The sequence below is a fragment of the Mustela erminea genome, chromosome 1 (assembly GCF_009829155.1).
Source record: "Mustela erminea isolate mMusErm1 chromosome 1, mMusErm1.Pri, whole genome shotgun sequence".
NCBI classification, from domain to species: Eukaryota; Metazoa; Chordata; class Mammalia; order Carnivora; family Mustelidae; genus Mustela; species Mustela erminea.
In genome coordinates, this window is record NC_045614.1 from 154,869,559 (window position 1) to 154,884,666 (window position 15,108).

Here is a 15,108-nt window from a genome sequence, read left to right on the forward strand (position 1 = left end):
TAATAGTTACTATAATCACGGATAAATGAGAGCCAACTTTTTTTCCTTCTAAAACATGCATGAAAGTATTTGTGTCTGTAAGCCCTAATTTTTAGGAACCTTATTTCTTGTGAGCACAGAGTAATTGCATGTATTAAGTCATAATCTGAGAGCCATTTGAAGTTAACGGAAAAACACTGGTAGTTGAATTACCTGTTTTTCACAAAGGGAAAGGCTGTCTAAAATTTTTTCTCCTCGGAGACACCTGGGTGGCTTAGTCAGTTAAGCGTCTGCCTTCTGTAAAGATCATAATCCCAGGGTCCTCGGATGAAGTCCCGCAAGGGGCTCCTTGCTCAGTGTGGAACATGCTTCTCCCTCTGCCTCCTGTTCCCCCTGGTTGTGCTCTCTCTCGACAAATAAATAAATAAAATCTTAAAAAAAAAACAAAAAACAAAACTTTTCTCCCAAGTTTGCTATTTAGGTCATGAAAATAGGTGCTTACTTTGGATATATTACATTGTATTCTTTTTTTAGAGGAACTCAGTGGAGTTTTATGCTTTTGTATGTGAAAACGGGCAGCATTTTTTTTTATCTTTCAATTACTTAGAAATGGTACTTGTATATGCCAAATTAGTATGTCCAGCTAATGTGTAAATCCTTTATAACTGCGGTTTCTACCTTGGTGATCCAAGGATTATAACTTTATGTACCCTGTTGCTTTCTTTCGCTAATGGCTTAATAGTAGTTTAACAGTTTTTGCATGACCTTAGTTGGAGAGTAATTAGCTATTTTCTAAAGAAACCTGTAATTCTTGGGTGCCTGGGTGGCTCGGTTGGTTAAACGTCTGCCTTCGGCTCTGGTCATAATCCTGGAGCCCTGGGATCGAGTCCCACATCAGGCTCCCTGCTTGGCAGGGATCTGCCTCTCCTGCTGAGCACTCTCTCTTATTCTCTCTTTCTCTCTTTCAAATGAATAAAAAAAAAACTTTAAGAAAAAGAAACCTGTAATTCTTACTGAGAACAAAATACTTAAGCTAAATTTAAACAGACTTCTGGTCAATGACTGAAGTCTCTGTACCTTAAAGTCCATGAGAAGAACATTTAAATAATTATGGGGTATCTGTATAATGGAACAGCATGAAGCCATTAAAAAGATGAAATTGTACTGACCACTAAAATGTTAAGTAAAAAAAAAAAAAAATATATATATATATATATACACACACATATATATATATATGTGTGTGTATATATAAAACAATGTTTAAAATAAGGTGGGTAGAAGGAATAAAATACATTTGTTTATGTATGAATAAATTATCTCTAGAAGGACATACAAACTAATAACAAGCTGCCTAGTTATGGCTGGGAACAGGACCAGAAGGCGGGAAATTCAGTACAAACACTATTATACATTTTTTATTTTGAGCATTTGTGACTATATTACCTATTCAGAAGTTAAAAATAGGAGCTGTATAGTGATTCTTTTCTTAAAAAAGCTAAATTAGATGGTGATTCCCATCATAAATCATCTTTCCTTCCTTTCATTAAAAAATTTGTCTTTTGGGGGTTTTTTTTGGGGGGGGGGTTATATATCACAGAAAGGATCCTTACCCTGAGAAAGACCAACCATTTTTAAGGAGAAGCTGGAGGTAATTAATAAAAATGCTGAATACTATTCCAGGAGGAATACCTCCAACTATATAAGACTGTTTATTCATTTCTAGTTCTTGACTTGTTCCACAAGACCAGAAAGTTACTCAGCTATTCTTGCAACCTGAGGCAACTCCCATTTTATTTTATTTTATTTTATTATTAAAGATTTTATTTATTTATTTGAGAGAGAGAGAGCACACAAGCAGGGAGGAAAGGGAGAAGCATCACAGGGAGCCAGATGCAGGGCTCAATCGCAGGACCCTGGGACCATGACCTGAGCCAAAGGCAAGATGCTCAACAGACTGAGCCACTCAGGCATCCTTGCAACTTCCTTTTTAAAAAACTTGTTCTAAGTAGGAAGGTAGTACATTTTATTTAAACAAATAAATAAATAAATAAAAGGAAAACCCTAAAATATAAAGCAGGAAAAATTTTAAATTACAACTTCATTATTGAAAGGGCCATATTTTGGTATATTTAGTATATAAATTTTTATTTGCATATAAACCATACTTTAACATTACTATTAGGATTATTTTTCTACTCCTTACCTGGCTTATTTTTGCTTATTCTTTAATCCCAGCTAAAATACCACGTCCTCAGAAAGGCTTCCCTAGATTGGGGTCTTTTATTACTCGCTTTCCCTTACAGCCTGCTTTTTTCCTGTAGCACTTACCACAATTGTAAAAATAATTATTTGTGTAAATATAAGTTTAATATTTGTTTTCTTATTTGGGCAGCCTCATAAAGACAGAGTTCTTAGTTACTACTATGTCCCTAGGACCTGATATAGTATCTGCCGTACATAGCATAATGGTTAAGAGCTTGGGCTCTGAAACAAGACAAAAGTGACAAATACATCCAGGCTCTGCTACTGTTGTGACACTGGGCAGAACAGCCTTTTTATTTTGAAAATGGAGGCCGTGAGGACACCTGGGTGGCTCAGTCGGTTAAGCGTATGCCTTCAGCTCAGGTCGTGATCCTAGGGGCCTGGGATTGAGCCTTGCATCAGGCTCCCTGCTCAGTGGAGAGCCTGCCTGCTTCTCCTTCTTGCTCCGTCACTCCTCCTACTGTGCACAGTCTGTCAAATAAATAAATAAAATCTCTTAAAAAAGGAAAGAAAATGGAGGCGATAGAGTAATTCCAAGCCACTTAAATGCCTTCCTTAGGCTTTGACAGGTAAGGTACATTGGCATGAGGTATGTATCAGGGGAGTGATAAACAATTATTTGCCATACTGTTACTGAGAACAATTTGAACCTTCTCTATGGTGTTAATTCAACTGCTTCTTTGCATTTATAAATAACTATATAAGTGCATATGTATTATATATGCTATGTAGTATATTGAGTAAATTAAGAAATGAATAGATGAAGGACCTGAAAAGTTCCTTATCCCCTCCCATTGCTATTGACCCTACATAATTTTTTCCCCTTTCTACGTTCTGACACTGCTCTTTTGAGGTTGTAGGAATCTGCCATTTTCCCCTGTATTTTGCTCATTCTCTTCCTAGTTCATTCTGAAAGGAAATAACATTGCAGAGCTTCATGTTTAGACAAGTATGCTTTCTTACTATATTTAATCTGTCTTTAAAATGTGGGATTAAGGAAAAATATTTGAATAGCTGTCATACAAAGTAGTGGAAGTGATTGTCCATTATTTCCATGTTTGCAAAAGTCAAAAGAGAAGCTTTTATTTATATAGGGATTTGTCAGAGAAGATCTGATTATTTTTTGAAGGTTCAGTAATTCATTAAATATTAATTCAGCAAATAGATTGGGGGGAGGATTCCAAGGAAAATGGGACATTGTTGCTACTATTGATGTTATTATAGTTCAGTCCAAAGTCAGATAAATTAATGGTTCAATGCCTTTACAAAAAAATTACCTGGTGGATTATTAAAATATAGGTTCCATGACTTAACAGTTTTGTTCCCTGTATCTCGTAAGGGAAGGCAGTAGGCATTTTTAGATTCAGTAAGCAGCCCAAGTAATTTTGATGAATGTGGTCCATGGGTCATACTTTGAAGCCCCAGTGTAAATACATTAGACAATGTCATAAGAACTTAAGCGAGGTCTGTATGAGACACTGGGAATACAAGGAGGAACCAACAAACTGCCTGGAAGAGTCTGAATCTTTAAAAATAAGGAAGATAAGTGGGATGGGGCAGTTTTTTTCTTCTTTCCTCCCCCCCTTCCCTTTTTTTTTGAAGGGGGCAGATTTCCACTAAATCTAATTCCTTGAATCGCATTGCTTTTGAATAAGGCCATTTAAAAATGTTCCTTTTGGTGCTTCCAAACTTTCAGGCCACTAAGGCGGGTGCAGCATCTATGATTCACTACATGGTTCTGATATCAGCTCGCTTGGTGCTACTCACTTTATGTGGATGGGTACTTTGTTGGACCCTCGTCAATCTCTTCCGGAGCCATTCAGTCCTCAATCTCCTTTTCCTTGGCTACCCGTGAGTACTCCAGTTTTACCATATTACCTGTAAGTTTTTAAAGAAATTATTTGGGTCAAGCAAACAATACTACAAAAGTGAGGAAGATGAAATTCATAGAAGCCAAAAAAAAAGCTCAGAAAATTGGAAAAAATCAGTGGGTAGGGTGACTTGTAATTTATTTTCTACACTAGGCTCTACAGTTGGGGCAACAGGGGTAACTCACGACTGTCCCAGGAAAACTGGAGAAGTATGGTTATTCTATCAATGGTGAATATTTTAATTGGCTCTCTTCATCAAATGAAGTGCCCAAGTGCTGCCTACATTGGCAGTGCATAGTTGTATCTTATTATACACATGGGCTTTTAAACTCTTCTGCATAGTTTAACTTGTATACTTTGGGCTAATACTTTCTTCATTGGATGTTAGTAGGTAGCTACCATTTATTGCTGTTATATGCTAGGTGCTGGGCTAGGTGTTTATAAACATCACCTCATGAAATCATCCCCATAACCCAGGAGGCTGTGTATTTAGTCTGACATAACAGTTCCAAAGTACTAGTAGCTTTAAAAATTAGAAGTTTATTTCTTTCTTCTGTAAAGTATGTGTGTAAATCATCTTGGAGAGCTGTGGCAGCTAGCTTCCATGGTCTTGGGACCCAGGCTCCTGCTATCTTTTTTGGTCCACTCCTCTGTAGCAGTATAGAGTATAAGGGAGGGCAGAAATTTGTCTTTAGCAGAACAGCTGTACCTCAACTAAAAATTCTGTTGCAGCGGAAGAGCAGGAGAACAGTGGCTCTTGGCAGACAGTTAGCAGGCTTCGCCACAGGTAAAGAGAGATTAAGAGATTAAAAATCTTTCCTGTGGTCAGATAATTAGAAAGACTTGGGTCTTTGTGATTCTGGAGTTCTTATTTGCACCATTCCGCTTTAATCAGTAGTTCTCAAAGTGTGGTTCCCAGAAGTGCAACATCAGCATCACCTGGAATCTTTTTGGAAATAGAAATTCTCAGAATCCACCCTAAATCTACTGAAACAGAAACTCCAGAAGTAGGACCTAGCAATTTGTCTTTTAACAGGCCTTCCATATGATTTTGATGCTTTCTCAAGTTTTGAGAATCATTGCTTTGTGTAAGCATGGGTTTTAAGTAGTTACATGGCCTAAAGTCAAGGCATAATGGGCAGGGATGGCAAGAAGAGTCTTTCTATTGGTTGTCCTATGGTAGGTCTAATTATACTGTTTACTTATTTATTTTTGCAATTATATTGCTTAATTATTTAAGGTGATCATCAATTCAGTTCATTAGTATTACCCTTTTCCCTACAAAATGAACTCTATATTATAAACATCATTTTCCATGATTCATATTTATTATAAGGTATATATTTTACATCAGTTGTCTCTGTATTTCTAGGTTAATATTTCAGTTTCTTTAACTTCAGATGATTTCTTTGTTCTGTTTCTGAACAACAGCTGGTTGAATCAGGTTTAACTATATTTGACTTGAAAGGCTAAATATGGACATATCAAGGAATATTTTGGCCTGGTTTAAAAGGATTACCATGTCAAAATGACTAGCCAACTTTTTCATTTCAGTTGAGGAATGTAAAGAAGCTTACTTATTTTTTAAGGCTCTCCACACCCCTGTAAAACAATGAAATAAGCATGTAATTTAAACAGATTTTATATTTAAATATATTTGCCTTCTTCGCTTTTTAAAGTTGTATAATCTTTTATCTAACTTAAATTTAAAAAATAAGTGTAAGAAATTTTGCTAGACAATGGCAGTAACTACATCTTTATTTTCTTATTTATTCATAGGTTAAAAAAGTGACTCTTTACTGCTTTGGTTTTTGTTTTTGTTTTTTTTTTTAAACTTGATTCTCAGCTAGCTTCTCACTTTAGTGTAGGTTAGTCCATTGACTAATTTTGTAGCTCTTATATTATCTTAAATCTATACACTGCCTTCTGTAACCTCTGCTGTTACATTCTAAACTTCCATCTGGACTTCTGGTAATCCATTCTTGCCTTCTTCCTTTCCATTTTTTTTTTCTTAAATATTTTATTTATTTTATAAGTAGGCAGAGAGGCACGCAGAGAGAGAGAGAGAGAGAGAGAGAGAGAGGAGGAAGCAGGCTCTCTGCTGAGCAGAGAGCCCGATGCGGGACTCGATCCCAGGACCTTGAGATCCACCCAGGCGCCCCTCCATTTTTTATTACAGCTGTAATGCTTTTCAGAATGGAAGTTGAATTATGTCACTAACCCTCTTTAAAATTCTTTAATGAATCATTTCCTTTATCCCCCTTTACCTTATGGAGCCTCCAAAGTCTAAGCCTTTGATGCTGCCCTTCTAGTTTCTCTCATTCTACACTGTATCAGTTAATCCATTGCTATATAATGCTATAACAAACAGCTACAAACCCGTGGTAGCATTCCACAATATTTATTTATTGTACATATGTTGGAGTCAGCTGGAAGTCAAGCAGCTCCCCTGGTCTTAGCTGGGTTCACTCACACTTGAAATTGATCAAATGGCATGAAAGTAAGCCCCAGAGTGCAAGCCCGTTTTAGGCTTCTGATCACATCATGCTTGCTGACATTCCATGGGCCAGAACAGGTTGCATTGTTGAGCCATCGTAGGGCTAGGGCAGGGTCACTTCACACACAGAATGAGGGCTGTGCATTAAGACTATAGGAAGGGTTAAGAAATGGGGCCATTGTTGCAACTGCCACACACCCTAGCCTCTCGTGTCACCTCTACATGTGCAGCTTGTGTTTCAGCAATATTGACAGGTTTCTCTGACCTTCACGGTTTTGCACATGTGTGAGTTCTGCCTGTTGCTTCTTCATTTACTCCTTCCCACACTACTACTCCAGCACACATTCACAGTGGATTGCGGAGCTGCTAGCCATCCTCCCTTACGTCATAACAAGCTTGCTTTCTCCCTCCGTAGAAAACTATGAATAGGTGAATTTGTTAATATTTTTATAAAATATATAACTATATAGGGAATCTTTTATTTGCTGTTTTTCATATCTGAATTTATGCCAGTGAAATGACCATTTTATTTATAATACATAAGTCACAATGTGGACATTACTTAATGAGGACTGGGGAAAGTATTTTAAAAAGTTTTAAGGAACCAAGGTTGAAATAACTATAAGAAGTTATGAAAAGTCTCAAAAATATTAAGTCCTTTGACCAACTTAGTCTACTTGTAGAAATTTATTTATTATACATCTAGAATTTTTTTTCATTAATCCATCAGATATTTTTTAAGTGTGTAGTATGTTTCAGCCACAATTCTAGACATCAGGGATATTGCAGTGAATTAAGCAGACCCAAATCTCTGGTACACAGAACTTAGATTATAGTAAGGGGAAGATAGACCAAATAAACAAACAAACAAGCAAAAAAACCACCCAAATTAAAAACCTGAAAAATATGTAAAACACATGGAGGGGTAAGATCTCTGAAGAAAAATAACCAGGCAGGGGGAACTTAGGAGTGCCTATAGGATTGGGGTGGGTAATGTAGCGGGGAGGCAGGGGGAGCCCCTCACTAAGAAGGGGAAATTGGAAGTGAAGGGCATTCCATTTGAAAATTACCAGATACATACAAAGATCATGTAGGATTTTATCCCTACATTCATATTTATGGTAATGCAAAGTAGGAAACCACCTAAGTTTCCAACAAGAGAGAAGTGGATAAATTAGAGTGCATCTGTATGAGAATTATAGTATCTTTAAAAATTGTTATAGAAAAAATATGTAATGATATGAAAAAAATGCTCAAAATAGATACCTATATATAAACACACTCAAAGTTATAAAACGGTTTATACTGTATGTGACTAAACATAGAAGTATGAAGTCTGTGCACCAGTTGTAAAAATTATAAAAGTCTTCATTTTTTGGTGTTTTCTGTTTTGTCATTGTGATTTCTGTAGTCTTCTATTGTTCTACTGTATAGTAGAATGTATATTGCCTTTGTGGGAAGAAATTCAAGAACTTCCCTGATGATGAATTTACTGTCAACAGAGTCCCTGTTCTGTTACGTTCATCCTTGTGAATCATGACTGTTTTACTAACATAGTTATGTTAGATCTAGATTTGATCATAGGTGGCATCTGTGGTCTCATTTTCATATTTACCGTCTTCTGCAGGTTTGGTGTTTATGTTCCTCTCTGCTGTTTCCACCAAGATAGTAGAGCTCATCTTCTTCTCACAGACTATAACTACATGGTTCAGCATCAGGCGGTAGAAGAAAGTGCCTCAACTGTGGGTGGCTTGGCCAAATCCAAAGACTTCCTCTCCTTATTGCTGGAGTCTCTGAAAGAACAGTTTAATAATGCCACGCCCATCCCCACGCACAGCTGCCCCCTCTCTCCAGACCTCATTCGCAATGAAGTGGAATGTCTGAAAGCGGATTTCAACCACAGAATCAAGGAAGTTCTCTTCAACTCCCTCTTCAGTGCCTACTATGTTGCATTTCTCCCCCTGTGTTTTGTGAAGGTAAGTGGTTTCTTGTATGTACTTCCTCGATTTGTGTGTGAATGACATAAACTGGGTATTTCTTATTTAATCCCCCTTTTCTCTGTCTCCCCTTTGGCAGCCTGGATGGTGGAGTTCGGCTGCATCTGGAGTGCACTAATACCGCTCCTGGTTGGCGGATAGGTATTTCCATATATGTGATGCACCCGTGGTGGTCCCCTATTTTTTTTTCTTTCTTTTTTAAAGTTTTTTTTTTTTTTTCCAGTTTCTGGGGAAAATAAAGTTTGTGTTTATTCTAGAATCAGTATGTAGTAGCCTAAGAGGATTGAGGTTTTAATACAATTCAGCCTACTCTAGTTGATCTTAACATGGTTAATCAGGAGTTTCCTTGGATTTAATCTAACCTTTATCTAAATTTCAATTTACTTCAGTGGAAAAGAAAAATGGTCTGGATGTCACTTGGGCCCAAAATCTTTTGGGACATTTTAGTGCCCTTTCTTCACCCATTGAGAAGCACATCTGCAGCTGGAGTGGTCATTTACAGAGGGCACTCACCTCTTCTAGAAAGGAAGCACTTAAAATATAATTGCCTCTCCCTCCCATCCCTAATTCATACAGCCAGAAAGTCAGGTTGCAGGATTTTGGAGGACTCTGCTCTTGAACTTTCTGCACGGACAGCAGGACAACCATTGCATGTGTGACTCAGTGTGGCATTTGCCTGCAGGGCGTACGTACGCGCAGCCGTCCCTCCCTTCTTGCTGAACAGTGCGCGAATCATTTCTCCCTCTTCTGATCTCTTCCAGAGTACCCAGTACTATGACATGCGCTGGTCATGTGAGCACCTCATTATGGTGTGGATCAATGCTTTTGTCATGCTCACCACACAACTGCTGCCGTCTAAATACTGTGATTTGCTACATAAATCAGCCGCTCACCTGGGCAAGTGGCAGAAGCTTGAACATGGGTCCTACAGCAATGCTCCACAGCACATGTGAGTAGCCTAGAGGGTAAAACCATATAACACCTTCTACATGCTGCTGATCATGTTTATTTGCTTTGTATGTCATTCTTGTTCTTGGCTTTGAACATTTGATTTTTAGTTTTTTGTCTACATGGAAGCTTGTCATCACTCTAAACTGAACACAGAAGACATTAACCCATTCCCACCACCATCCCCAGTCCCTCCTTAAATGCCTCCTACCTTTCAGCTGCCCGGTCACCCTGGAGTGTGAATTTGTTTCCCAAGCTGTAATAATGGAGTTTTCTTCCAGTTTTAACCCTTTGCCCAAATTCACAGAGTCATGATATATTTTTAATTCTCTTTGGAAGACTGTAAGATTCATCTTCTCCTAATTGCCACAGCTAAATAGTTGCTAGCTAATCCTCTCACACTCAGGCAGCTAGAATTTGCTTCTCTCATCTCTTCTTTCTAATAAATGCAAATTTGTTCTAATAATTTTCCTTGCTTGCATTTCTTACTATCTTTTTCCTTAAACATGCTAATGAGTGTTTCCCTGCTTTTCCCATATTTAAATGAAAGCTGTCCCTAATTGAGTTCACTCTGAGTGTTCCTCTCATCGTGTCCCCTTATCAGTCATTTCTCTGCATGGTCCCTGTGATCCAAAATGGTTAACTTGAGAACCTTTTTGTTCCTCTCACTCTTTCCCTTCACCATACCTTCCTTTCAGACCTGGACCATCTTCATCTTCCTCCCTTTTATAATTGGAACATTTCACAAATTTCATCACCTAGAAATTCTTTCCTAATGAAGTGGGACAGATTGAGGGGACTTTCTTTTCCCCTCTCCCCCCTCAGAGTCCTCCCTTCAATTATCTGCCTTGATGTCTGATACAGATTAGCACAGGCCTTCAAGCCCAGGAACTGAAAGAGATTGGGCCAGGCTGAAAAGAAACCCGACTGTGGGCAAAGGACAAATTTCAATAAAAATTGAAAATACAATCCACAGTACTAGTACTGTACATCTTCAGGCTCCTGATGGCACATGGCCATGAGGTGTATCATCACTTTAATGCTGGTAAGTGTGAGCAAGGCCGACGGAACATTTTCTGAACTGGGAAAACTTCAGGGTGTTAGACTTTTTTCTTTTTTTTGTTTTTGTTTTTTTGTTTGTTTAACATATCTAAAATGTTGTCCCAGTTCTTACCCTAGGAAACTAACCTTTTCCAAAATCAGGAAGAGATGAATTAACTTAGATTTTTTTAAAAACTTAACCTGAAGATCCCCATCCCTGCCCCAACTCCATTACATTGGTGCTGGAAACAATGAAGCTTCTTCCGTAACTTCTTTTTCCTAGAGAAACTTCTATAAAAATAAACCAGGAAAGCGGTAAAAAGTAAAATCTGTGTGTCAGTACCTTGTGTGTCTCTCTTCTGTATAGCTTCACGCATATAGGAGGCATTTGAAATATGTGACAGACTGATTTTCTATAGCTTTTTGGGATTAATTCTGCAGTAAATATGCTGATTTGACAATATGTTCATTTGTCCACTACTTTCACTACAGTCTACTTTCTGTTCTTGTTTATTCTCTCTAGCGTTTCCATCAATAGATTTTGCTCACTTGGGGTTGAGATGACAGTCCATCTGATTACACTCGGTTTTCTGGCTCATAGTTGCCTTACACATTAATTTCTGCTCAATCTCCTGAGCCTCATAAGTCCTTTGACACTGAGTTCATTGTATCACTTTGCAGCCTCTCTACTGTACAGCAATGAAGTTATGATAACAAAGCCTTCCTAACTCTTTCCAGTTTGTGCAGTGTATCCTCAGAATTCAGGCAGATGAAGCCTTGCATACTTAATTCCTTCTTAGAAATGTAGTGGGCCTTGCCAGACTCTGTCTTATTTGTAATTGCCAACATGCTAACATTGCATTTCTTTCTCCCTTAGTTGGTCCGAAAATACAATATGGCCTCAAGGGGTGCTGGTGCGACACAGCAGATGCTTGTATAGAGCCATGGGGCCTTACAACGTGGCAGTGCCTTCAGACGTATCCCATGCCCGCTTTTATGCAAGTACCACTTATTTCTTATCAAACATAAACTTAGTGGTAAGTGTCAGGAGGCCACTATGTGTGTAAGCACCTAGCACAGTGTGTGGCACATGGTAATTACTATCACTCTAATACTGGCCCTTGTCTTTTGGAAATGTGGGGTTTTTTTTGTTTGTTGTTTTTTTTGTTTGTTTGTTTGTTTGTTTTAAGATTTTATGTATTTATTTGAGAGAGAGACTGCAAAAGAGCACAAGCAGGGGGAGCGGGAGAGGGAGAGGGAGAAGCAGGCTCCCCGCAGAGCAGGGAGCCCGATGTGGGACTCAATCCCAGGAACCTGGGATCATGACCTGAGCTGAAGGCAGACACTTAACCATCTGAGCCACCCAGGCACCCTGGAAATGTGTTCTGAAAAGCAGTTTGAAGATCAATACCATTGTCCCAACTGCAACAGCTTCAAGCCATATTGGGATTTGTTGTGTCTAGTATTACCTGGATGGAACAAGAAGGCAGTTATTTAAGACTTCCCTTTTTCATCTTACAATTTTTATTTGTAATAGTTTGGTTTATTGGTTTATCCTTATGTTGTGTTTATGTGTCCTTAAGTGATATTTAATATAGTAATAATGTAATGGGTTTGGGTGTTAATGCCATGATCTCTGGCCTTTTACCTTTTCCTGGATTAAAAGGAGAGAGGAGGAAGCAGTAGACATCCATTAAACCCAGCTTCTATCCCATTTGAATGTATGCTTTGGATTATGTCTATTGCTCTTTCAGTTTTCCTGGAAATTCTGACACTAGAGGCAGGAGTATTTATTTATCTGGGAAAGGCTAGCTAGCTGATCAGTGGCAGTGGGGAAAAGACGGTGCATGCAGGGGACTGTTCATGGTGCGGTGCATTGCCTTTGAATAGAGATTACAGTCTAAAAAAGAATTGGAAATCTTTTTTTGAGATACTTGAATCTCATTCTCCCTCCTCCCAGTTCCTTGTGAGGGTACACAGGCTTTCTGGTTCTGCAGGTGTTTGCTGCTAAGGGCCTTTCACTTAAATACTAGGAACTTCACATCAGGGCTGGATGCTTGTAAATACAGTTGGGCCAGGGCTGGGGGCCGGGGAGGCGGTTGGTAGCAGAGGACAAGGTGGGGCTGAGAGGAGCATGGGGCAAGTACAAGGCCCTTGAATGAGGAATCTAGGGAGGAGCGGACTCAAGTCACAACCACAGAAGGATTTGGTTTCTACATAGATTAGTTAATTCAGTCAGCTTTATTCCATAGGCCATTAATGACTTCTTTTGGCCGTAGTAAAAGAAACCTATAATAAGATATTCTACTGGAGTTTTCTGCTTGGAAAATAAGTATTTTCCTTGCTAGTATGTTGGATAGCTGAAGAGTCAGGTGAAATCCAAAGAATAAGGATTAAGGAAATTAATTTATTACCGATTTTGCATGACCAAACAGGTAAATCAGTGCTTCTCAAAGTGGTCCTTGGGCCACTTACATATAAATCACCTGGCTCACTCTAATTCAGGGTCCCAACCCCAGACTTCTGAATCAGAATGTCTGAAGGATTCCTGGAATTTGCAGCATTTACCTATCTGGAAATGATTCTTAGGCATACTGAAGTTCTGAGAACACTCATTTAAAATGTGCCGACTGCCTATAGCTATTAGAAGTTAAAACCCTTCCTCACCTTTCTACTCATTCAGTTTGTAGCTTACTGGCACATTTAATTTTAATTGTTAATAGGTTAAACATTTTCTTCCTCTCAGAGAAGGACCTGAAGAACCTGGCTACCTTTCAGAGCTGTCATGACGGTTTGGCTTTATTCTCACATTTGAACTTTGAGGTCCAAATTAGTTTATTTAGATCTGATAAAGTACCGTTGCCGCAGTTTGCAATTTATTGCCTCTATCTTTCTATTCATAATATGTTTTTATTAGTAAACCAGGATTTAACCTCTTAGAGTGAAGAATTTGGTGGAATGAAAACAGTGAGCAGCCCTGTTTTTAGCCAGACTCTAATTCTGACTAATTTTTCCTTCCTTCCTCGTTGTCCTGTCTGTGCACCCTACTTCTCAATATCCAGAAAAAAACCCAGCAGAAATATATGGTGTAGAGGATTTTAGTCAGTAATGATGGTAGGTAAATGGTTTAAGGGAAAATTAAGAAATATTGTTTTGATACTTCAGCTTATAAGACTTCCCCTCCCCTCAGACTTGTCTAGTGTTTATGTCTTAGACCAGCACACAAACTAACAATGATTTTTACTTTTTAAAATCTTTCGTTTTAAATGGCTTTAAGTACTTATATAATTATCTTCAGTTTTTGCCTCTTGACTTGCAAAATCTAAAATATTTCCTAGTCAGTCCTTTATCTAGCCCTTGTCTTAGATAAATGTGCTTTTGATTATCTCAAATAAAATATATACCCAAGATAAGATAGAATTTAAGAAAAATGTTTAGAGGCAGTTCTTTTAGGTGTGATCCTTTTTCCTATCTCAGGACATTTTGAAATAAAATTTATTTCATTATTCATTGAGCAAAAAGGAAAAGGTTTGGGTCTCTACAGCAAGAAATAGCCTGATTCATGTTCAGTAAGCAGATCTATATGTTATGGCACATAGGAACCTATAAATACAAAATTATTTTAGGAGAAAAATGTGAGAATAACTGTAGTCTTTACTTTTTAATGAAATAATATTTTGCCTTTCATCTTCCTTACAGTTCCTATTTCATCGTCCATTAAGGCTGTTAAATCTGCTTATCCTTATTGAGGGCAGTGTCGTCTTCTACCAGCTCTATTCCTTGCTGCGGTCGGAGAAGTGGAACCACACACTTTCCATGGCTCTCATCCTCTTCTGCAACTACTATGTTTTATTTAAACTTCTCCGGGACAGAATAGTATTAGGCAGGGCATACTCCTACCCACTCAACAGTTATGAACTCAAGGCAAACTAAGCTGCCTCTCAACAATGAGGGGGAACTCAGATAAAAATATTTTCATACGTTCTATTTTTTTCTTGCGATTTTTATAAATATTTAAGATATTTTATATTTTGTATACTATTATGTTTTGAAAGGTGGGAAGGGTAAGGGATATTAAATGTATCCACAAACAAGGTGATGTGATCTTTCATGTGTTAGTACATTTGAATAATAACACAGGATGAGAGGTGTGCCTCTCCAGTAAAGAGATTGATTTGTTCTTATGGCTCTGGAATAACTCATTCATTTACAACATCTCCTGTATCACTTTACACCGTACCTTCGGTATGTCTACTTTTCCAGTCTTCTCAATATCTTTAGTCCTCAGTTGGCCTTCCTGCTACAGAAACAGAGATCAGTGGAGTTGCCTGACAGCACCTATTCTCTTTCTCTCTGGCTGGCTAACAGTATTGGAATACTTGGGGCAAAGCGTGGCTTATGGTCCTGGCTGGGACTCTCTCTCTTGCATCATGGGAGGAAAACTCAGCATTTAGTTCTGCCCAGTGACATTCAGAAGTACTTACGAAAAAGGTGCTATCCTGAACTCAGC

General features: G+C 38.2%; 1 protein-coding gene across 5 annotated transcripts in view; it reads left to right on the top strand.

Annotated features, from left to right (window-relative positions):
• The window catches only part of TMEM39A (transmembrane protein 39A), a 30,038-nt gene extending 15,259 nt beyond the window's left edge, over positions 1–14,779 (top strand). For 2 of the 5 annotated variants that reach the window (XM_032347891.1, XM_032347912.1), the window contains 5 exons: positions 3,941–4,095; positions 8,240–8,588; positions 9,371–9,558; positions 11,476–11,596; positions 14,298–14,779. In XM_032347891.1, coding sequence (XP_032203782.1) covers positions 3,941–4,095; positions 8,240–8,588; positions 9,371–9,558; positions 11,476–11,596; positions 14,298–14,531 — 1,047 coding nt within the window. In that variant the 3' untranslated portion in view covers positions 14,532–14,779. Of the gene's footprint in view, positions 1–3,940; positions 4,096–8,239; positions 8,589–9,370; positions 9,559–10,421; positions 11,597–14,297 lie in introns of those variants that run through there. The other 3 variants (XR_004286920.1, XM_032347903.1, XM_032347895.1) reach the window with 3 other exon arrangements.
• The last annotated feature ends 329 nt before the right edge of the window (positions 14,780–15,108 follow it).